General features: G+C 36.8%; 2 protein-coding genes across 2 annotated transcripts; one reads left to right on the top strand and one right to left on the bottom strand.

Moving 5' to 3' along the window:
* Window positions 1-5,147: 5,147 nt before the first annotated feature.
* Window positions 5,148-10,234, top strand: LOC132634742 (luminal-binding protein). The gene is made up of 8 exons (XM_060350781.1): window positions 5,148-5,304; window positions 7,167-7,434; window positions 7,510-7,724; window positions 7,818-8,060; window positions 8,430-8,909; window positions 9,015-9,169; window positions 9,279-9,361; window positions 9,448-10,234. The coding sequence occupies exons 1-8, from the start codon at window positions 5,259-5,261 to the stop codon at window positions 9,944-9,946; spliced, it is 1,989 nt and encodes a 662-aa protein (XP_060206764.1). The 5' UTR covers window positions 5,148-5,258; the 3' UTR covers window positions 9,947-10,234.
* A 1,110-nt stretch (window positions 10,235-11,344) lies between these two features.
* On the bottom strand, window positions 11,345-22,954 carry LOC132634740 (glutamine-dependent NAD(+) synthetase). The gene is made up of 13 exons (XM_060350774.1): window positions 22,482-22,954; window positions 20,698-21,003; window positions 20,329-20,552; window positions 20,055-20,158; window positions 19,436-19,570; window positions 18,983-19,151; window positions 17,949-18,084; window positions 14,170-14,308; window positions 13,832-14,008; window positions 13,391-13,558; window positions 12,690-12,785; window positions 12,453-12,581; window positions 11,345-11,769 (listed from the first exon to the last, which is right to left on the bottom strand). The coding sequence occupies exons 1-13, from the start codon at window positions 22,946-22,948 to the stop codon at window positions 11,551-11,553; spliced, it is 2,469 nt and encodes an 822-aa protein (XP_060206757.1). The 5' UTR covers window positions 22,949-22,954; the 3' UTR covers window positions 11,345-11,550.
* Window positions 22,955-23,068: the final 114 nt, after the last annotated feature.

The raw sequence follows: 23,068 nt of genomic DNA, 5'->3' as shown, positions 1-23,068 counted from the left end.
TTAAGGGGTATGCATAAGCTAAAAACACCATTTATTATATAATGGAGGGAGTGATACAAAAAGGGAATAAACCTCCATTCTGCAATGTCTTTCTTTAAGAGCTTGTAGATTGCTAAATAGCTCTTTTGTCCTTAAATATTTCAACTAATCAAGAAGCTTCGACAAAATTTATATATATAAAATTTAGGTAATAGTAAAATTTATGTGGCATCTTCCATAGTTGAGGCTCCTTTTGATTCCAAAACTTTCTATACTATCAAATTCAAGACTATTTTCGTTTAAATCCGAATGATAGTAAATTATAACTCTCTAACGATTGTGTTTTTCATGATTACAAACTTCGCTCCCAGCACCCTCCCCCACTCAAAATATCACTTTCTTTAGACATAAAAATGGGAATCATAACCAATTTCATTTAAATCCCAAAACAAAATATGATCATCATCTAATCCATGACTTAGAAGAAAAAGGTGAACACATTGCCACAAAGATCGACACATAAAACTTAGCCTCAATTTTTGCGCAACAGCAGAAATCGTAACTGGTAAGTTCATAAAGGTGTGAGTAGTAATACATCCCGTTCTCAAATTTATTTGGTGCTTTGAGAATTCATTTGCCAACTTTCTACTAACTTTTCACGAAAATATTATTTACTGTCATATATGACATAATGGCTCCTTTACCCTTCTCTTTCTTAGGATTAGAGAATTAGAGGGTCATCTTTTAGCAAATTGACGATGCAAAATGTACATTTTGTCGATTCTATCTCCGCGTGTGAGTTTACTCACATTAGCAATTTCAAACCTGAATAAAGAAATAGGGATAATGAAGAGCTTTTAAAACTATTTGGCAAAATGAAGAACATAATGCTTACGAAAAAGTGGATCAAACCGAAAGAGGTGTGCGAAACGCCCTTCTCCCCTCAATGCACGTTGTACAGTTTGTTGCATCGTACCTTCTACGTGGCTCTGCCAAATTTCCTCCACCGATGTCATTGTATTGATCAAATTTGAAACAAAATATGGATGTACAGTTAGAGATAGGAGACCAATCGTCCCTCTGCAATTGCGTCAAGAATGTCCTGTTGGAAGAGAACTACTTGGTGACAGCATTCGAGTTTCTCGACAATGACCGTGACGGTCAGGCAATTGGTCTCAAAAGGTCCCAAGTTATTTATCTGATCCTCCGCAATTGCCTCCCCAGCAGATTAGGCAGTTGATCTCAAATGATGTGCCTTTGTGAGGACGGGGATAAATAGAAGAAGCAACTGTTCTGTGCTTAAAGTGACTATTGAGAACGAACAAAGACTAGACGCGACTGTTGGGGTGGGAAAAGAAACGGATTGGGAAATAGATAATAAATGAAAAAAAGAGGGGGAAAAGGCAAAAAAAACAGCAAAATAGATAATAGAATTCCTGGTCTGTGGGCTTGCCATGTCAGCGGGCCTTTGGCCTGCTTTTATATATATATATGATTTATCTGATCCTCCGCAATTGCCTCCCCAGCAGATTAGGCAGTTGATCTCAAATGATGTGCCTTTGTGAGGACGGGGATAAATAGAAGAAGCAACTGTTCTGTGCTTAAAGTGACTATTGAGAACGAACAAAGACTAGACGCGACTGTTGGGGTGGGAAAAGAAACGGATTGGGAAATAGATAATAAATGAAAAAAGAGGGGGAAAAGGCAAAAAAAAAACAGCAAAATAGATAAATAGAATTCCTGGTCTGTGGGCTTGCCACGTCAGCGGGCCTTTGTCCTGCTTTTATATATATATATGATGATTAAAAAGTTACTCAGCTATTGGTGTTTCACCTACAAAGTCACCCAACCTTTTTAAGAGATTTTTAATTATATTTTATTGACATGAGATTTTTATTTAAAGCCAAAATTGTAAGAAATAAAAAATACTCATTTTAACATTTCATTGACTCGCCCCACTTGACCCGCCCCACTAAAAATATATCGACCAAGACCTTTTATTTTACCCTCATTCCCTCCTAAATCATCCTACAAAATTGTAAGCAGAAATTTAAATGCCATATTTTCAATTTATACAGTATTATTTTACAAGTATTAATCTTTCAATTGCCGTTGATGAAAATCAGAATTTGCTCCTCCTAAGTTATATCCTATCAGCTATGGATGTTCTGTCAAATATAGTTACTAGAAAGTTCGTTTTCTGGAGCCTCAATCAATACAGGCTTATTGGCACATAAAATGCACCTGGTATGGATTGTCATAATTGTGCATAAATTGAATATGCACTTACAATTGATGTCCAAGTTACGGGGATGAATTCTGTTAAGTTACATACATCTTTTTTAACTCAATTTTCTGTTCAAAAAAAAGAAACTTGACTGTTGCAGCCATACAAGTGGTCTGCATTAGTATGGCCAGATGTACATGTACAAGATTGTGACTTCATACAATCTGCTAATTGGATAGAAAACAGACAAAATAACATGTAAATGCAAAATTAAACTTAATCTGTTTGCTACGATTCTGAAATCATAATTTTGTAGGATGATTTAGAAGGGAATGATGGTAAAATAAAAGGTCTCGGTCAATATATTTTTAATGGCTGGGTCAAGTGGGTTGAGTCACTAAAATGGTTAAAATGGGTACTTTTATATTTTTTACAAGATCGGATACACTTGTTGGAGCTTGAGCTACTCAACCGATAGGAATAGGGGCTTGATCCTTTCTTGAAGGCTATAGAACTGAGGACACAAACTAAATGATCGAACTGATGAATCTCAGTTTAGGTGGAGTTTACCGAGAATGTTATGTAAAAAGGACTAAGGAGGATCCTATCCTAAAGGAAAAGGAAGAGGAGATTCCATTGGATTCCGAAAGCTCGTATCATTGGTCCGGCACAATTATCATAATTTTGGATTTAAATAAAAAAATTCTGTCAATAAAATTTAATGAAAAAATCACTTAGAGCCCGTTTGGCTTAGCTTATAAGTTGCTGAAACAACTTATAAGCTGTTTTCAGTTTTTTTGAGTGTTTGGCTGGCCAGCTTATAAGCCATTTTGTGCTTAAAATAAGCCAAAAAAAAATAATTAGGCCCGTTTGGCTTAGCTTAAAAAAAGCAGCTTATTTTAAGCCTATCCAAACAGGCTCTTAAATAAGTTGGGTGACGTTGTAGGTGAAACACCAATAGTTAAGTGACTTTATGGTTAGAAAACAAAGTTGAATGATTTTCTGAGTGAACTAGTCATAGTTGAGTGACTTATTGAGTGATCATCTAAAAATATTATCTCCAAGAAAAATTGGTCCAATTAAGTTTTCAAAACAAAATCATTTTGTTTTCTCGCAAATTTTGACGAGAACGAGTTGACTGTTTTGAATTTAATATATAAAAAATTGACATCAACTTTAATTTACTTCGCATAATATATTCGGAGATTCGGTAAATAATTGATGTTTGTTTATGATGGCAATGCTAATGTAATAGCTCAATCCACTAACGATATTATTTGTATGGAGTCTAAGCTCGTAGGGCTTAAATCGCATTACTATGGGTCTAAGACTTGTTTCCTCATATATCGTCTATATGAAATGTTACACACACCCCATTCTCCTCTGGTACTCAACATATTCATTAAGATTTGCCCAACACCCTTCAACGATATTGAATTCGCCTAAATTCACTTGAATGATAAGGTCGCCCCTGTTTATAACGACTTCAATATTATATGTAACAACTTAAGCTATTAAATACTTTATGTTTTAGCTTATGCTCGCACAACTTTAAAATATGTCATTAAGGTGTAATTGTTTCCTTGTATATCAACATTTCTCTTTATTTTTCATATGTAGGATTTTTGGAGGTTGTTATAGAGTATGACAACACTAATTAGAATTTATCATATACATTAGTTATCAGTACCACCAAAAAAGTTGTTGAGCTGAAGGTAGCAAGTGCATAAGTTAGTGAATATGAAGTATTTTTTTTTGTATGTATGTACTATTTGAACTTGCAATATATATAAGATTTCGTTATCGTATCATATAGAAAATATTAAAATAAAAAGCAATAAGTCATGAACTTGGAGTCTAGTTGAACTTACCATACGAACTAGTAAACTTTATTGCCTGAGTTGACGGCAATAAAAACATAAGCTAGTAATATATGAAAAATAACTACATTGAAGTTATTTTGTGGCAATCGATTCTAACTTTCCATAAATGTTAATCTTCTCACCAAGAACTAGCTGATAAATTCAAAATTAATGGCGGGGGGAACTACTTACAAATTTTCAATGTGAAGGTTAGATTTTTGTGTTTTATAAATCTCGAAAAGTTTGCATTTTTAGAAGATTTACTAATATGAGACATAATGGAAATGATCCTCAATGCATTTCAAAAGTAACCACTTTGGCCCCAAGCGTTATAACTAACGATCCTTTTACCATCAAATAAACAACGCGCACAACATTTATAAAAACAAAAGTCTAGATTCTTCTAGTTTTTCTTGAAGCAAGCGCAATTACGAAAAGACACTTTCTCAGTAAAAATTCCTTTCTGATCATGATTAACCAAATAAATCAATCGCAAACAAGAAAAAAAAAATTATGCTTCTTTCAAGGTAAGATTAGGGGTTTTAATATGGGTTATGCTATTGAGAGCAATACATTTGTTTTATCGTTTGACAATTAACGTACAATGCACATGTCGAGAGCCTTCGTTTATTTTGATAGCAAAAATAACAATAATCTTTACATATATAATTTAATATCAAACTGATCACTCTTTAAAATATTTCCATTTGATTTATATATTAAAATCCAAATAAAACCAAAGCCTACATATTAAACGCCACCATTTTGAACATTTTCTCAACTTATTTCTCTCCATGATGAGATCCTAAGGCCTACTTGAAATCCCTTTCTCAAAAAGCCTAAATCCATTCCATCAAAACAATCTCATCCCAACACGTTTCAAAAAAATGAAATCAACGGCGTTGATCATCCCAACACAAGATCAACCGTCATTGGCGCAACAAGTTCACACTCCTCTTCCTATTGGTCCACGTCATCAAAATGACATGTACAATGTCACTTGTTGAACCCGAAACTTTCGGGTATTGATCGAAAGCCCAAATCTCACTCAATTCTCTTCAGTTTTCTCAACAGTATATAAAGCTCTTCATTTTCTTTCCTTCACAACTGAAACAAATAACTTAAAAGAATCTATAACGGATCACATTGTGTTGTACATAGAGCATAGTGTATTGTACGTTAAGGAAGCTATGAGGCGAGGCAATTCTCTCGTCGTGTTAGCGATCGTTTTATTTGGTAAAAATCGCATTTCTATTCGCTTTTAGATCTGTTTTTTTTTTTTTTTGTGAGATTTGATTTGTTTATGTTTGATGTAGTGGTGAAAATGTAGCAGATCGAAGATCTGTTAGTTTTTGTGTATATAAATGTAGGAAAATTACGATCTATGTCCATTTTTGAAAATATTTACGTTCCAATCTAAGTGAACTTTGACGAATAATTTTAAAATGTATTTTTTCAGTATATTGTTTTGAGAAGAATTGCATCTTATAGTACTTTAGGTATTGTTATTGAATATCTAAAATTTTAATTAAAATATTGAGTTGATGTATACATTTTAGCTTTGAAAATTAGTCCTTCTTCGAGATTTTAAACTATGTGAACTTTGACCGATAAATTTAAATGTATGTCTTTCATCATATTAATATGAGAAGAATTACATCTTATAGTGTACTTTATTTATACTTTTTGAATATCTAAAATTTTAATTTTAAAAATATTGAGTTGATCTATACATTTTAGCTTTGAAAATTAGTCAAATTGACTCTTGTATGTGTTTGTAGATTTGCATGCTTGATGTGTTAGTTGTAGATCTGGTTATAGTACTCATGCAATGTCACATCTGTTTGAGGATTTGTATGGTGTTTTGTGTGATTGATGATATCGCTTGTTTGTTTTTCCTCGATTAAGTTTAATGGACAAATTGTTTAGTATTGGAATGGAAATCGAGGATTCACTTTGGAGTGTAGGACGGAGACAGTTTAATGTTTGATTGAAAGTTACATTGAGAATTTCAGATGTTTGTGGTTTTTGTCAAGTGGAAATAATCTGGAATGAAATTAGTGTTTAGGTGCTATACTATCTGTAAATATTCACAAACATTCATCGTATTTTCACTGCGATTTGCTCCTGTTCGCAATTTTGAGTAATAAAAAGTTGTAGAATTACATCATCTTATCAGATGCTGATCTAGTATGTTAGATCATGGTGTGTGTCAGAGGCGTATCTAGGATTTCTAGAACATGGGTGCACCACTAAAAAGAAGGAAAAGTATTCAACATTCAACCAAGTGCACCATTTAGCCTTCTTGTAGCATGGGTGCCAACAGATAATATTATACTAATTTTTAAATATATACATAAAACACCTAGTTTTGCAGAGAGACCACGGGTTCAGGTGCCCCATATTTTAGCCTATAAATTCGTCCCAGTGTGTGTATTACCTGTCCATGCCAAAGGTAGTCGGTTCACTCACACATGTGCTTTGATCCATGTATCTTAATCTAGTTTCTACCCTAGATTAGATTTCAACTCCAGAAATAGGGAAACAAGGTCACTGTCACGGTGACATTGCACATATCCTGAACTTCACATATGTATTTTTCCTGATTTTGGAGCAACAAGCTTATCAATATTGGTGTTTCGAATTTATACTTGCTAGAATGCTACCGACTTGGGATGCATATGGCCTGTGGTTCTGGATGTTGCACATTTATAAGGATTGTTATTGCCTATGGATACTTGTAACTTTTTAATTTAGCTGAGTGAACCTTTAAATACGCTAAAAGTTCACTGTTACCATTCTTAAAAAAATGCTAAAAGTTGCTAGTTTATGTTGTTAGCTTATCTATGTTCTATGGCCCTTTTTAAGTATGTACATTGACTTGAGTAGAGTAGATTAGGTGCAAATGATTTATATAGCTATGCCGGACTAGTTTGGGATTGATATGTATTAGTTGATTGCTTGAGTGATTGATAGTGCAGATACACACACACATACATGCACACACCTTCTGCTGCTGTGTTATGTAATGCGTTTCATAAAGAATTTACAGAATCTGGTGAGTGTCATTTGTTATCTTACTCTTTTCCTTGAAACAGGATGTCTTTCTGCACTTTCCAATGCAAAAGAGGAGGCTACCAAACTTGGAACAGTTATTGGAATTGACCTTGGGACAACCTATTCCTGTGTTGGGGTTTACAAAAATGGTCATGTCGAGATTATAGCTAATGACCAAGGAAACCGTATTACACCATCATGGGTTGCATTCACTGATACTGAGAGGTTGATTGGTGAGGCTGCGAAGAACCAGGCCCCTGTCAACGCCGAAAGGACCATCTTTGATGTTAAAAGGCTTATTGGAAGAAAGTAATGGCCAATCTCTATTAGTTTCATATGTTTTGTTATGATTGCGTATTTGTCATGCTTAGAGATGCTTTTCAGGTTTGAAGACAAGGAAGTACAGAGGGATATGAAGCTGGTCCCATACAAGATTGTAAACAAGGATGGAAAGCCCTACATACAAGTCAAAATCCAGGATGGAGAAACTAAGGTATTTAGTCCTGAGGAAATCAGTGCCATGATTTTGACAAAGATGAAGGAGACAGCTGAAGCATTCCTTGGGAAGAAAATTAAGGATGCTGTGGTTACCGTTCCTGGTATGTTGTTATGAAGTCCTAGCTGTTCAATTTTTTGGTTTTCATTTTTCCTTTCCGTGATGATTGAGAGTTAACTATTTTTTGTCTCTGCAGCATATTTCAATGATGCACAAAGGCAGGCTACAAAGGATGCCGGTGTTATTGCTGGATTAAACGTTGCTAGAATCATTAATGAGCCAACAGCTGCAGCCATTGCCTATGGACTGGACAAGAAAGGTGGTGAGAAGAACATTCTCGTCTTTGACCTTGGTGGTGGGACATTTGATGTCAGTATTCTGACCATTGATAATGGTGTGTTTGAGGTTCTTTCAACCAACGGTGACACCCATCTTGGAGGTAAGGATCTATGGTATAGAAACAATTGAAATTTGAGATATACTACACTACAATTTTATGACCAAAAACTTCTGCTAACCATAATGCTATTAGGGTGTCGTGATTGTAGCTTTTAATGGGCTTCTCTTCTCACAACTTGATATTAATGAATGACATGCTAAATGATTTTTTTATTGATTGCACATTAGTGGTTTTGATTTTTTGGAGGATCTTTCATGATAAGCTGAGGCATAGTTTTGGGTTTTGACACTGCTGATTGTAAATTGGAATAGGTGGTCATTCTTCAAGTCAATGAGGAAGCTTCAGAACTGTCATCTGATGAGATGACTGTTCTTAGAGTTTGTTTTAAACGTTCCATATTTCTTGCAGGTGAGGACTTTGATCAAAGGATTATGGAATACTTCATCAAGTTGATCAAGAAGAAGCATGGAAAGGACATCAGCAAGGACAACAGAGCTCTTGGCAAGCTAAGGAGAGAAGCTGAGCGTGCCAAGAGAGCCCTTAGTAGCCAGCACCAAGTCCGTGTTGAGATTGAATCATTATTTGATGGTACTGATTTCTCTGAACCATTGACCCGTGCTCGCTTTGAGGAGTTGAACAATGATCTCTTCAGAAAAACAATGGCACCTGTGAAGAAGGCAATGGACGATGCTGGGCTAGAAAAGAACCAGATTGATGAGATAGTTCTTGTTGGTGGAAGCACCAGAATTCCAAAAGTGCAACAGCTCCTAAAAGACTATTTTGACGGGAAGGAGCCCAGCAAGGGTGTAAACCCAGATGAGGCAGTGGCTTATGGTGCTGCTGTTCAAGGTGGTATCCTTAGCGGAGAGGGTGGAGACGAAACTAAAGGTACATGATCTAATCAGTTTTCTTGCCATAATTTGCTTATTGGTTTTGATAATGGTTGAGTTTGCAGCTTTTAGTGATTGATTGTGGCATGTTTCTTATGTGCAGATATTCTTCTCCTGGATGTCGCTCCTCTCACCCTTGGTATTGAAACTGTTGGTGGTGTCATGACCAAATTGATCCCTAGAAACACTGTTATCCCAACCAAGAAGTCCCAGGTCTTCACCACTTACCAAGACCAACAGACGACCGTCTCCATTCAGGTATTGCTTTGCTTCATGTTTGTGTAATCCTATTAGCTCACTGTTCCAGAACTGTTCATTAATTTATGCTCTGATTCTCACTGGTTTTCTCCCCACATTTTGATGACAGGTTTTTGAAGGTGAAAGGAGTCTTACCAAGGACTGTAGGAATCTTGGAAAGTTTGATCTCACTGGAATTCCCCCAGCTCCAAGGTCGGTTATATTTCTTCTCTTAATTGCACACAACTTTTTGGACTCCTATTGGGATCTGAATTGGAATCTTGATATTGTTTGAACAGGGGAACCCCACAAATTGAGGTGACATTTGAAGTAGATGCCAATGGTATTTTGAATGTCAAAGCAGAAGACAAGGGAACTGGAAAAGCAGAGAAGATTACCATTACAAACGACAAGGGCCGCCTAAGCCAAGAAGAGATTGAGCGTATGGTTCGTGAAGCAGAAGAGTTTGCCGAGGAAGACAAGAAGGTAAAGGAGAGGATCGATGCCCGTAACGGCCTCGAAACCTATGTGTACAACATGAAGAACCAAATCAACGACAAGGACAAGCTAGCTGACAAGTTGGAAGCTGATGAGAAGGAGAAGATTGAGACGGCAACGAAAGAAGCCCTCGAATGGCTAGATGACAACCAGAGCGCAGAGAAAGAGGATTATGATGAGAAGCTTAAAGAAGTCGAGGCAGTCTGCAACCCAATCATCACAGCTGTTTATCAACGATCAGGTGGTGCCCCAGGTGGCGCTTCATCGGAAGAAGAAGAAGACGGCCATGATGAGCTGTAAGCTATTCTAAAAAATCTCCATTGACACTGCTGAAAAGATGCAAGAAATGAGGATATAGAATAGTTTGGAGCGAGGGTTAGTTCAAAGTTTTTGTCAATTGTTAAAGCCATTCTGAAAAATCACCCTTCTTCGCTTAGTTTTTTTAGGTGAAGATTTTCCTGAAAGGATGTTTCCTTTCTTTGAGAACTCTACTTGTATGTCGCTTCGATCTGTTAAATAGAACTCTTTAGACATTTTCTTGTAAGTGCATGTTTATGTATTTTATCTATGGATAGCATTTTAATTTCAGTCCTATTTTAACCAAGGTAAAGTGGACGGCGGTTTCTGTTGATTACAAGTGCCAATACTTGGAACTACTAATACCAAAGTTGCATAAGTTGAAAACATCTGTTACCCCCTGTTTGGATGGTGGTTTCTCATGGTTCATTAATGTATAGTTTTGTATGAAATCATGTTTGTTTCTATTGTTTTTAAAATTATATGGTATGGTGTTGTAAACCTGTGGTTTCTCTCATGGTTATATAACCATGAAAAGTCCAAATTTTTGTAACCACGAATTTGATGATTTTTCCGTGGTTACATATTTCATTTCCTCATTATCCCCTACCATCCACCCCACCCCACCCCACCCCCACGCTACCACTCACCCCCACTCCCACCATCCACCCCACCCCCACCCTTATCCCACAACCACGGATGTCACCCCTCCACCACCCACTACCCCTCACCACCACCCAACCCCACCCTACCACCCACTACACCCATCCTCATCCCACAACCACCCATTACCCCTCACCACCACTACCCCCACCCTCATCCCACCCACCCCTCCACCACCCTCACTCACTATCTACTTATTTTTTAAAGTTCTTATTTTATTCTCTACTTGAGTTTTATTAATATATATAAACTAATTTCTAATTAAGAGCTAAGGGTATTTTAGTAGACTTACAAGTTATTATACAATATCATACAGTCAAATCAAGCAATACAAATATTATTAAACCACAACAAATGATACAGTCTATCCAAACATCGTGTTCATTAATATAGTATAATACAATACTACATTAATGAATCACAGGAAACAACCATTAGCATCACTTGTTATTATAGTACCTAAAATCGTCGAAAGGAAGTTCATAACTAAATGAAATCTGACATTGTCCATATTAATAATGTAAAATCATAAATGTAAATACAATTGTTGTTGCACTATATTAAAGATTTGAGTTTTAGTAACAAAAATGATAGATGACTTGTCGAAGTCTGAGTCAAATCCCACCAGCATATAGTTATTCTTTGCTCTGAGTGAATAAAAACTTAAGTTCCCATCATAGTCTGACAAACTTAAAGAAAAATTACAGAATTGATCTAAAAATATATTTAAATCAATCATGAGAAAAAAATCTTGTTTTATACAACAGATCGCAAATGATGGTGTTTTCATTATTGATAAGTGTTGAACTGATTTGGTTAAATACAGGAAAGTAAAGAGCAAATTCGACATAAATTAGTTTATCTGAAGACTGAATACTTAGAAGGCATTGAAAATCCAATATCTACTTTCAGCTGCATTATGAGCTAAAACCATGAAGTTAGAATTAGAAGCCAGCTCTTGGATCACCCGAGCCTGCGGCCACAACACCCATCCCACCATCAGCCGTAACGTTAACCTTTTCTCCATCAGTCGATTTTGTAAGAGCAACTGTATCACCATTAAGCTCATTCACAAGTTCGTCAATCTTGCGAAATTGATAAGGCCATCGGACATTGTACAGGAACTGGCGCAGATCAAACCTATTGTCCTCTGGCGAATAACTCTGCAAGACCCAAGAGAGAAAATGTTATATGCTTCTCTAGTGAAAGAGTGGTGTTAGAGATTTATTAACATTATATGCTATTTATTTTTATTTTACTTATATAGTATCGGTCTAGAATAAATGGAGAGATACAATCAATGAGGATTCTTATATGCCGGTCGAAAATATAAGAATATCCAGTACTTACTGTTTTGATTGTGTAATGACGGTCTAAGATGAACTTAAATGGAGTGATATTATCAGCGAGGACTCATATAGCTGAATTCAACTTGCTTGGGATTGAGATGTAGATGATGATGATGCTTCTCTAATGAACAGCACAGAACAAAAGCATTACGATGCTTTAATCCTTTCTACATGGATATGGGAACGAGTAGGTATCGATACTGGATTTAATGTTACATGGATATGGGAACGAATAGGTATCAGATACGGGCATGTATTAGTATTCCCATAAGGGCATTTGTAGACTTCTTACATATGTTTGAGGTATCGGTGAAGTACCTATCTGAAGGAATGAATATTGGACCTAACTCAACCCGAAAGCTAAGTCAGAAGGAGAGGATTGCTCAAGTCCATATAAGAGACCAATTACCCCATCTCTAATGTGGGACTATTCTAACAAAACCAGACATAGAGACTTCAAGGCAGTAAAGGATCCATGCAACATAGAAGCGAAGTACCTCGGCATGATATGAAGGCGTCAGTACAGTCATCTTGTGTCTGTTGATGGAATAGTACTTAAAGAAGTATTTCACTTTGTCAGCCACCTCTGCAGGCGTCAACTTTGTACCCCATTTGTAACACAGATTCTGCAATATGATCATTCAGTACTAGTCAAGGACTACGAAAATCTGTGAATGAAATGAGCCTACAGCAAGTCTGATTCCATAATGTCATACAGAATGAACAGGACAAACCTTGAACATTGATAGGGGTCCACAGCGGAAAATCTTGCGCAACCTTCCATACACTGAAAGTTCCTCATAGGTCATACCCATATCCACTTCATCCAACTGTTCCACAAATATTGTAATGTAAAAACTTTTAATTCCACTTGATCACTTCTTCATATTTACATATTTAGTTAAAAGAGAAGTCAAGCACTTCCATTGAGAAACTTTATAGAATCTATTACTCACTCTATCCCAATTTATGTGACACTTTTCGCTTTTCAATATTCAAACTTCTTAATTTTGACAGTGTGTTTGAACATAGAATCTTTAAATGCTTTGAAATAAAATTTACATATTTTGAAACTACGTAAAAAATACAAGTCACAATAATTAATACTTTAAAATATTTAGAAGGCATATGAAAAAGTTATGGTCAAAGAATAACTCGTTTGACTCACGAAATCCGAACACCAGTCACAAAAATTGGGACAGAGGGAGTGTTCTGTTTAGTTGAGATGAACTTGAGAAAGAGGTGAGCCCAGGAAATCTGAGAAGTGATGGCAAGATGCCACTTAGAAAAGCAAAGACCCCCTTCGTCCAACCATAAGTACATGAGAACTCTCCAAAATGAAGCACAAGAAAATACTAGAAACAGGAAACAATGGTCACCTGCATTAATAGAAAGCATCATATACTGAAAATTGGCAGTACACTGAATCTGATACCTGACTGTAATTCGAGCGTATAGGCTCCAATTCAGCAGTGGGTGGTGCAGCTTCAATCTCTGCTAGGGATGAGTAACCAAGATGAACGGCAGCCCATTTCAGAAATGTTCGAAGATCCATCTTACTGATACTACCAATTGGATTTATATCTGCTGAACTACAATCATACTGCAAACATACACAATTATCACCAGGATATGTGTTAGAGAAAACAGAGAACAAAGGTTCAAGGAAAACCATGCGGCCAATTTGTTATTATCTGTTTATCGACATGCTCTGAACATAGAAAAGCAAATAGAAGGAGAGTGCAGACAGCCGCAATTCAATTAAAACAGCACTACAGCAGTAGATACCCCAAAAATCATTAGTTGACAAATCGTATTGTAGGATAAATGCTGTTAATAGTGACAAAATATTCAAAATAACATAAGTTTCTTCTACCTTTGTTAAGTAACCACGTAATCCTTCATCCACATTGGAGCTACCCAAAACCAGATAAAAACCAGGTTTGTTATGGACCCATGGAAGCAGAGATGCTAACATGAATGCCAGGACCATCCGGACCCGAGCTTGAATGTTTTGTAACCCTAAATTTTCAATGTTTGATCCCCCATCTACCTGCAAAAAAACAAAGAATCAGGTCAAATTGCACTGTGAGGTTCCTCTTAGTCCAATTAGTTGCCAAACAACATGAGGTTAAAGGAATCAGTTCCCACATAAATTGAATACATAAAAGAAAATAATTACATAATGGTAAAATTTATTTCAAACTAGTCTACCTTGTAGCGTGGACGCTTTCCAGTGAGTGTTTGAAACAGAGAGATAAGTGAAGAGACCACTCCATCGATGCTCACATTAAGATGCCATGATCCTATCTCATCAGCCAACACCTTTGCCCGAGTTGTTGTGGCTTCTGAACTGTCACATGCATACACTATCAACAACACTAGTTTGGCTCAATAATCAATTCAAATATATCTTTTTTTCAAACATAGATTACTGGGAAGAACAAGTGTTAAGCGTTCTCCGGAAGAAAAAAGAAGCCCCTAGGGGTTCTCCATTGAAGAAGACATCTATAATCAATATCAAAGGCCTGAAATCTTATATTCGATCATCTGCTTCTGTCGGAGATGATCATTCTCGCTCTAATATGCTCCACCATATAAAAGTAAAGCCAGGCAAAAAAAAAAAAACATTTGCCAACTGAACATTAGCGAAGCAACTATAAAGGAGTTAATTATTACTTGGAGATTCAATTCCATACCAATTAAGGAACCAGGAGGGAAGTTTACTTGGAAGAAAGGAGATAGACACAATATTGCAGCAAGAATTGATAGATTCCTGATATCAGAAGAATGGGATGCTAGCTTCAGGAACATCAGGCAGTCCATATTACATAGGGTGACATCTGACCATTCACCTTTGTTACTTCAAAGTGGAGAATGGGAGAAAACCAATTCTTATTTTAAATTTGAGAATTGGTGGCTAAAGACAGAAGGTTTTAATGAGAGAGTGAAGACATGGTGGGAATCTTTCAATTACAGTGGAAAGCCAGATTTTATACTGGTAGCAAAGTTGAAAGCTTTAAAAGGAAAATTGAAAGAGTGGAGCAAAACAGCACAAGGGAATTTGGGAATGCAGAAACAAGTGGTATTGGCTCAGCTTGCTGAACTGGAAGAGATACAAGATCATAGAATCCTAAAAGAGGAGGAGATAACTTCTAGACTGGCCCTAACCATGGAATTTGAAGACATTGCTATGCATGAAGAGATTGCTTGGAGACAGAGATCAAGGGCAATTTGGTTGAAAGAGGGAGACAGAAACACAAGTTTCTTTCACAGAACAGCAAATGCACACAGAAGGGCAAACACTATAGACAAGTTAAGAGTAAATGGAGAAATACTGGAGGATCCTGGAGAAGTGAAGGAAGAAATTGTATCATATTATGAGAAGCTGTATTCAGAGACAGAAAATTGGAGACCACAATTTGAGATGAGGAATTCTCCTAGAGTGGATGCTGAAGATAATGCAACTCTTATGGCCCCTTTTGAACCTCAAGAGATACTGGACTCCATCAGGGCATGTGCAGGGGACAAAGCTCCAGGTCCTGATGGATACTCTATGGCTTTTTTCAATCAGTGTTGGGATATCATAAGGATAGAGCTTGTAGCTGCTATACAGAACTTTTACTTTGAAGGTTATTTTGAAAAAAGTTTGAATGCCACTTTTGTGGCTTTGATTCCAAAGAAAGCTGGAGCAATAGAGCTCAATGATTTCAGGCCTATTAGCTTGATTGGGGGAGTCTATAAGATCATTGCTAAACTACTGGCAGAGAGGTTGAAAAAGGTAATACATAAACTGGTGGACAAGCAACAAATGGCATTTATTAAAGGAAGACAGATCATGGATGCAGTTCTTATAGCTAATGAGTGTGTGGAGTCTAGACAGAGGAGTAAGAAACCTGGTATTCTATGCAAGTTAGACATTCAAAAAGCATATGATCATCTGAACTGGAGCTTTCTAATCAATATGTTGGAGAGAATGGGGTTTGGAACTAGATGGATCAAATGGATAAAACATTGCATTAGTTCTGTTAAGTTCTCAGTTTTGGTCAACAGAACTCCTTGTGGTTTTTTTCCTTCTCAAAGGGGATTGAGACAGGGTGATCCTTTGTCCCCTTTCTTATTTATCCTGGCAATGGAGGGCATGAGCAATATGTTTCAGACAGCTAAGGTGAATGGCTGGATAAGGGGATTTCAAGTGGGTGCAGGAAACTTAGAGATTACTCATCTGCAATATGCAGATGATAATCTTGTCTTTTGTGAAGCAGTGGAAGAGAACATTTTAATCCTAAGAACTATCTTCATCATCTTTGAAGCAGTTTCAGGATTACACATTAATTGGGATAAAAGCTTCATTTATCCAATTAATGAGGTTGCAGAGGTGGAGAGCTTGGCAGATAAATTAGGAGGTAAATTAGGGGAGCTTCCAACTACATATTTGGGCATGCCTTTGGGAGCCAAGAGCAAGTCAAAAGGAATATGGAATGGAGTTCTAGAAAAATGTGAGAAGAAGCTGACAAACTGGAAAAGCCAATATCTTTCTCTTGGGGGAAGAGTGACCATGGTCAATAGTGTGCTAGATGCCTTACCATCTTATATGATGTCCATATTCCCAATACCTGTCAATGTAATCAAGAGAATTGATATCCTTAGAAGGAACTTTCTGTGGCAGGGCAATGAAGATAAGAAGAAATTTCACTTAGTCAAGTGGGAGGAACTGACTGTGAGCAAGAAGACAGGGGGATTGGGTATCAAAGATCTGAAATTGCAAAACCAAAGTTTGATGATGAAATGGCTATGGAAATTTGCTACAGAGGAAAACATGATATGGAAGGAAGTCATTACTGCTAAATATGGTTTGGAGGATAAGTGGATGACAAACATGGTTAATACTCCATATGGATGCACTGTGTGGAGGGCAATCAGGAATCACTGGCAAATAATGCTTGCAAGAATTAGATGTAAAGCTGGTAATGGTCAAAAGGTATCCTTTTGGAATGATATATGGTTGGGTGACACAGCTCTAAAGGTGAAATTCCCTGTCTTGTTCATCCTTAGCCAAAAGGCAACATGCTACTGTTGCTGAGATGTGGACTGGACAAGGGTGGGATCTGGATCTGAGAAGACACTTGAATGATTGGGAAATGGAGATGGTAGCAGAATTTCACAATACAATGGCAGCATTCAACAACTTAACAGGGGAAAGGGATATTCTGGAATGGAAGAAGGATAGCACAGGAATTTTTACTGTTAACTCAGCATACAAAGACCTGAATGTATCAAGTTTTCAAGAAGAAGGATGGCCATGGAAGATGATATGGAAGACAAAGGTACCTTATAAAGTGAACTGTTTTAACTGGCTATTGGCAAAAGAGGCAGTGTTGACTCATGAAAACTTGAACAAAAGAGGTTTTCACTTATGTTCGAGATGTTTTTTGTGTGGGGATCATAATGAGACAATCAGTCATCTTTTCTTGCACTGCAAATGGGCAGACCAGCTATGGAGGATGTTTATCAACCTGAGGAAGATCAGATGGGTGAAGCCTGGGAGCATAGAAGGAGTGTTAAATGCTGGAACAGGGATGGGAATGTAACAAGAAAAGAGGAGAGATGGAAGATTGTCCCATCATGTATATGGTGGGCTGTCTGGAAAGAGAGGAACCAGAGATGTTTTGAGAACAAGCAGAATAATTTACAGAAGTTAAAGATGAACTGCCTAGCTCTTTTTTATTTTTGGTGTAAACAGGAAATTCTAGATCAGACAGAAGATATTTTTGATGTGTTAGATCTCTTGTAAGAATAGACAACTGTAGAGATCAATGCTGGAAATGTAACCTTTTGGAGGGGGACTACATATTTTGATGTAGTACACCTGTGGATATATAGATTAACTGTTACAAGTCTCAAAAAAAAAAAAAAGGAACCAGCTAATACATATAGATCAGAACAGAAAACCTGAAAAGAACAAAATAATGGGACTTTTCTAATATTCTTACCTATTTTCAGATCCCATAAAAACAGTGTAAAAAATGCGTTTAGCAAATTCTTTGCTATCCGTTGGAAACTGACCATCAGTGTAATGGCCAATTCGAATGGCATCAGCTTTTATCTGCTTGTCGCCATTTGCAATTTCTGCATTGACATCACTGATAATTAAACTGGAAAGAAAACAAAGCTCAATAGTCTGCTTATCTTCAGACATGCTGGTCATGCTATTTACTTTAAACTTTTTTGATGAGATAGACACTACGGGCAGCAATGCAATTTATCAGTCAGCATAACATAAATGAAGACATAGTACATGTACAAATAATACGATCGTACACAAAATGCTTGCCAGCGCTAGAACTTGGAAAATAGCTGATCTATAGCAGAACCAGAACCAGAACCATGACCACGAATACGACAAATCAAGGATCCTCCTAAATTTGGCCATACTATAGCATTTACAGTTCAGCTACGCCAAGAAAAGTTTAGATCCCAAGATTCTATAAGTGAATGATCATTCTTCAGAAACTCGTGCATTTTAACAACGCAGAGCTCCACGCTCTCATTTTTTAGAGAAAAAAATTACCAGATTTAGATCCAGGTAATAATTTGAGTAATCAAACAGCAGAACAATTAAGGGCAGCCCGGTGCACTAAGCTCCCGCTATGCGCGAGGTCCGGGGAAGGGCCGGACCACAAGGGTCTATTGTACGCAGCCTTACCTTGCATTTCTGCAAGAGGCTGTTTCCACGGCTCGAACCCGTGACCTCCTGGTCACATGGCAGCAACTTTACCAGTTACGCCAAGGCTCCCCTTCAATTATCTATCATTTTTCCACTGGAGGCTGTTGGTTCACGTAGGAAACTAGCAAAAGGTTCAACCAGCTAAAGGGGATAGGGGAACATAACGACTGCATTTTCATCCTGCACTCTGAAACTATGTACTATGACAACAATACGAATGTCAAAGACTAGCTACAAGCACAGGAAAACAGCTAGAAGGCGACAATATAGATGTTTAGAAGGGCAGGGAGTTTAATAAACCTTTTACAACAAGCTGGCACATTGAACCAACTATAGCAGCAACAGAGGAACTATCAGCACCCCCAGAAAGTGGAAGCAGAAAACCAGATGCACCACTTCTTCTTAGATAATCCCAAAGCCAACAAGCAGGTCCAAGTGCTATTTCCTCCTCGGGAGAGTGGTATCTAATCTGAAACAAAAAGCAATTCACTAAGCAAACTTAAACAAGCAACTGAAGAATCCACCAGATATTACATTCAAAACAAATGGCTTAACCAAGTCCTTTTCATTAGATGGGATGAACCCATTTTTTATTTTGGCCAAGGTTGTGGAATAGACTTCAGATTGAAAGCCTGGCAACTGAATAGAGTCATGTGATAAGAGACCCGCCCCGCTCTGCCCAGACGGTTTTAAAAACCAGGCCTTACACACAATTTCAAAAAAAAAAAAACCAGACCTTACATACGAACTTACCTTGAGTGGACTTGAAAGTAACATTTGGAGGTCAAAAGGTTGGCAAAGCTTGTAAGGCACAAATACTTTAGAAACTTTAGCTTTACAACTTGCTTGCTCTTGAAAACTACTGACAGATGATCTGAGACTCGCAACCTGGTACAAAAGGGGAAAACGTGAAGTAAGAACCATTGTCATTTAACTAAACAGATAGCTAACACACATCAGATATTTCAGCAGCAAAAGATTTCACGCAATTATACATACAGCAATGAAGCGTCCACAAAATGCAAAATATGCTGAAGTTCCTATTACTGAATCGTGTTATTTCTTTCAAAAACAAACTCTACATATCAAGATCTGGATCTTGCTTTGCAGGCATATCAAAATGTAACGGTTTTCCTAAAATTAGTTGAGCTACGAACAATATGGAATCAGCAAAAAAAAGCACGAATGAGCAATAGATACATGCAGATTCCGATGTTAAGTCGGATTAAGATTTACACATAATTGGAACCAATTTCATGGCATTAGTTCGGTAACTGCAAAAGACTTAGGCATCCACCCACCAACTCGCAAAAGAGGAACAAGTTGATGATATAGCAACATTTTAGATATTGAGTTCAAATTTCTAGCATACCGCATCTAGATCAATTTGAGCAAAAACCATTTCAACATCCTTCAAGGAAAATTGTGAACCTTGTGCTACCATATCTCCGTTTACAACAACACAAGAACATCCATCTGTCAAAGGTAAATGAATGATGAATACACGGTCATAATAAAACTGCTAAAAAGGTTACCAAAATTAGTAAATAAACAGTATTATCTTCATATCACCTGAGCTAAGAAATACAGGTTATATAGATTACTAATATGGTAAATTATTGTGAGGACAAAAGCAGGCTTGCTACCATAATAGAGACGACCACCATCGCATCCCTGGTGATTACTATACATGTAAACTCCCCCTCGAGTATGTGTAGCACTTATAAAAGCACGATTGCGAAGATCAAGCTTTCGTAATTGATGATGACTTCCACTTGCATTCATAAACACTTCAACACCATTCAATGCAAGCTCAGCGTGAGGAGGTAGAGGAGTAAAAAGTTCCTCACAAACTTCAACTGCAACAGCTCTGAAAGCAAAATTAAACTGAAGCTTAAAACAGTATAAAATGGTAGGTAAAGATGACACACAAGAAAGAGAAGCAGAAAAGCAAAAGGATAATTAAAAACACAAATTATGGACTTGTAACAAAGACTGGGAGCACAGTAACATACGTGTCTAGAAACTGGACATAGCCATAACCAAAAGGTACTGTTGTCTGAGACAGAGCATCTGAAATTTCACTTGGGAGATGGAATTCCTCAAGATGATCTTTTTGTTTCCACGCCGTAAACCATCGGAGTTCTCGATAGTTTCCATCATTTGCTAGCCACATCTTTGGCCTTATCATGATTATTTTTCTGTTTAGGCACAACACTTGACAGTTGTAACGTTCTGAATCTTTGATAACAGGCATACCAAAGCTACATAATATGCCATCAGTCCAATCTCCTAACAGTAGTTCTTTTAAGCATTCCCACCTGCAAGTTTGCGAAAACATTAAGAAAGAGAAAAGAGCTCAAATGTTCTCAGGGAAGCAAGCTATTCTCTACTTTTTCTGACGCCAACTTATCAGTAAGTGTTTCATTTTAAACATCAACAAGTATTTCGATAATGAGAAACACTGATGATACCACCATAATTGTATTGTTGCGCTTGTTATCAGGGAAGGCAAAACAAAAAGAATTCCATGTCAAACGAAACACTAGCATATTACATGTGCAAAGTAATTAAGATTAAAAGGAGAGAGAAGACAGATATCTTGGCATAACACATCCTTCATCTATCTCCAAAAGGCCAAAGCAAGTCATGTCCATTTTAGTCAGTATCTAACAGCTAGATTGATGTGTGTACTTGTTATGGAAGAGTCTGTTTCTCTAAAAACTGCTAGAAAAATTCTTATGCACCCAAAGCATGTCATTTTTACAGAAGATAAACCTGGCACACAAAAGTGGAAGACTTGGTATGTGTGTAACATACAGTAACAAGCTTGATCGCTCACGTACATAGATAGTGGCCAATTTGTTGCATTTTTAAAGCTAATGTCTGCAGTTCTCAACTGGAAAAAAGAAGGCAAGAGCAAAAGATGTCCACATTCTATATTGTGCCAAAATTAATTCGACGCTCCATTTATTTGCTGCGCATTTTTCATTACGCAGAGCTCTTAGTGAGATTTATACGTATATGAAGTAGATCATATTGTTGAATGGTGTGAATCACCTCATCTACGCCATCTAAATTGTTACATAAGTGACCCCTTAAGCTTATTTTTTAAAAAGGTGCTTATTTTAGCAAGTTGAGGTGTTTGGCGAAGTTTTTAAGAAAAAAATAAGTGCTTTTAAGTAGTAGCAGAGGTTGTTTTTTTAGAAGCTGAAAGAAATAGCTTTTCCCCGTAAGCACTTTTGGAACCTTCCGCCAAGCACAAATTGTTCCTCTAATATTACAAAAGTGTTTTTCAAGTTAATTAGCCAAACACAAACTGCTATCCTCTAACAATGCTTTTCAAAAAGACTTCTGACAAAAAGTTTTTACTTTTTTTTTGCTGATTTTGAAAGCCTGGCCAAACAGGCTGAGTCCTCATTGAGGTGAAAGTATTCTGTTCAGTGAGACTCAAACACAAACAGGATATCTGCAGTCTAATCTAAAAATTGTGTGCTCTAACTCATCTTAAAGTTTGCATTTTTAGAGATGATACATATCTTAATTATCTAATTCAGGTATGTATAATAATGAGAATTTAGAAAACACTAGGCAAAGAAAAAAAAAGGAAAAATTACAGCCAAATACCATTCGGTCATCTAATTTACAAAATATGTAAACACTTACGCTGTACAAAGTATATTAAATATACATATACTATGCATACTATACAGGCGAAGTGCATAGGCAATGTGTACTGCGGCTATGCTTGGTAAACTAGATTGCCGAAGGGTAAGTTTTCCAAAAAAAAAAAACTTACGCATGAGCAACAGTATCGAGTTCCAAGAAATGATCTTCACAACCATATCCAGTAATTTCAAGTTCGGGTCCAAGCCTGATCATAGCACCCGAACCTTTAGCTTCGGAAATAGATTCCTTTATGTTTTTCAAATTACAGTCGAAATCCATTGCCCATTGGTTCAAATTACACGTAGCCACTTTCAATAGCCTCATCTTTAACTGTATATAAACAAATTTAGAGGTTAGATTTGATTTTTGTTTTGAGGATTGGGAATTGATTTTTTGTATAATGATGAAATGTGAGTTTATTAGTTGTTGGTATTTATAGATATTTGTGAGTTTGAAATATGAATTGATGGAAGAAAAACATTTGGAAATTTGATTGGAATTGACGCACCGTTTGAAGGGTTTGTGAGTGGAAATTCCAAGTCTTGGGAGATATTTGACTCTTTGAAATTTTTGACACGTCAAACAAGTTGTAAGCATACTCACGAGTGATATAATATTTGTTGATTTTTTATTCGAATTTTTGGGTGTTGCAACTTGCAAAATGGATAAAAGATTCTTTAAAAAAGAAGAAAATAAATATGGACAAAAGAAAAGAAA

Source organism: Lycium barbarum, chromosome 4, assembly GCF_019175385.1.
Source record: "Lycium barbarum isolate Lr01 chromosome 4, ASM1917538v2, whole genome shotgun sequence".
Classification (NCBI taxonomy): Eukaryota; Viridiplantae; Streptophyta; class Magnoliopsida; order Solanales; family Solanaceae; genus Lycium; species Lycium barbarum.
Note: the sequence above shows the minus strand (reverse complement) of the source record. Positions and strands in the feature narration are given on the sequence as shown.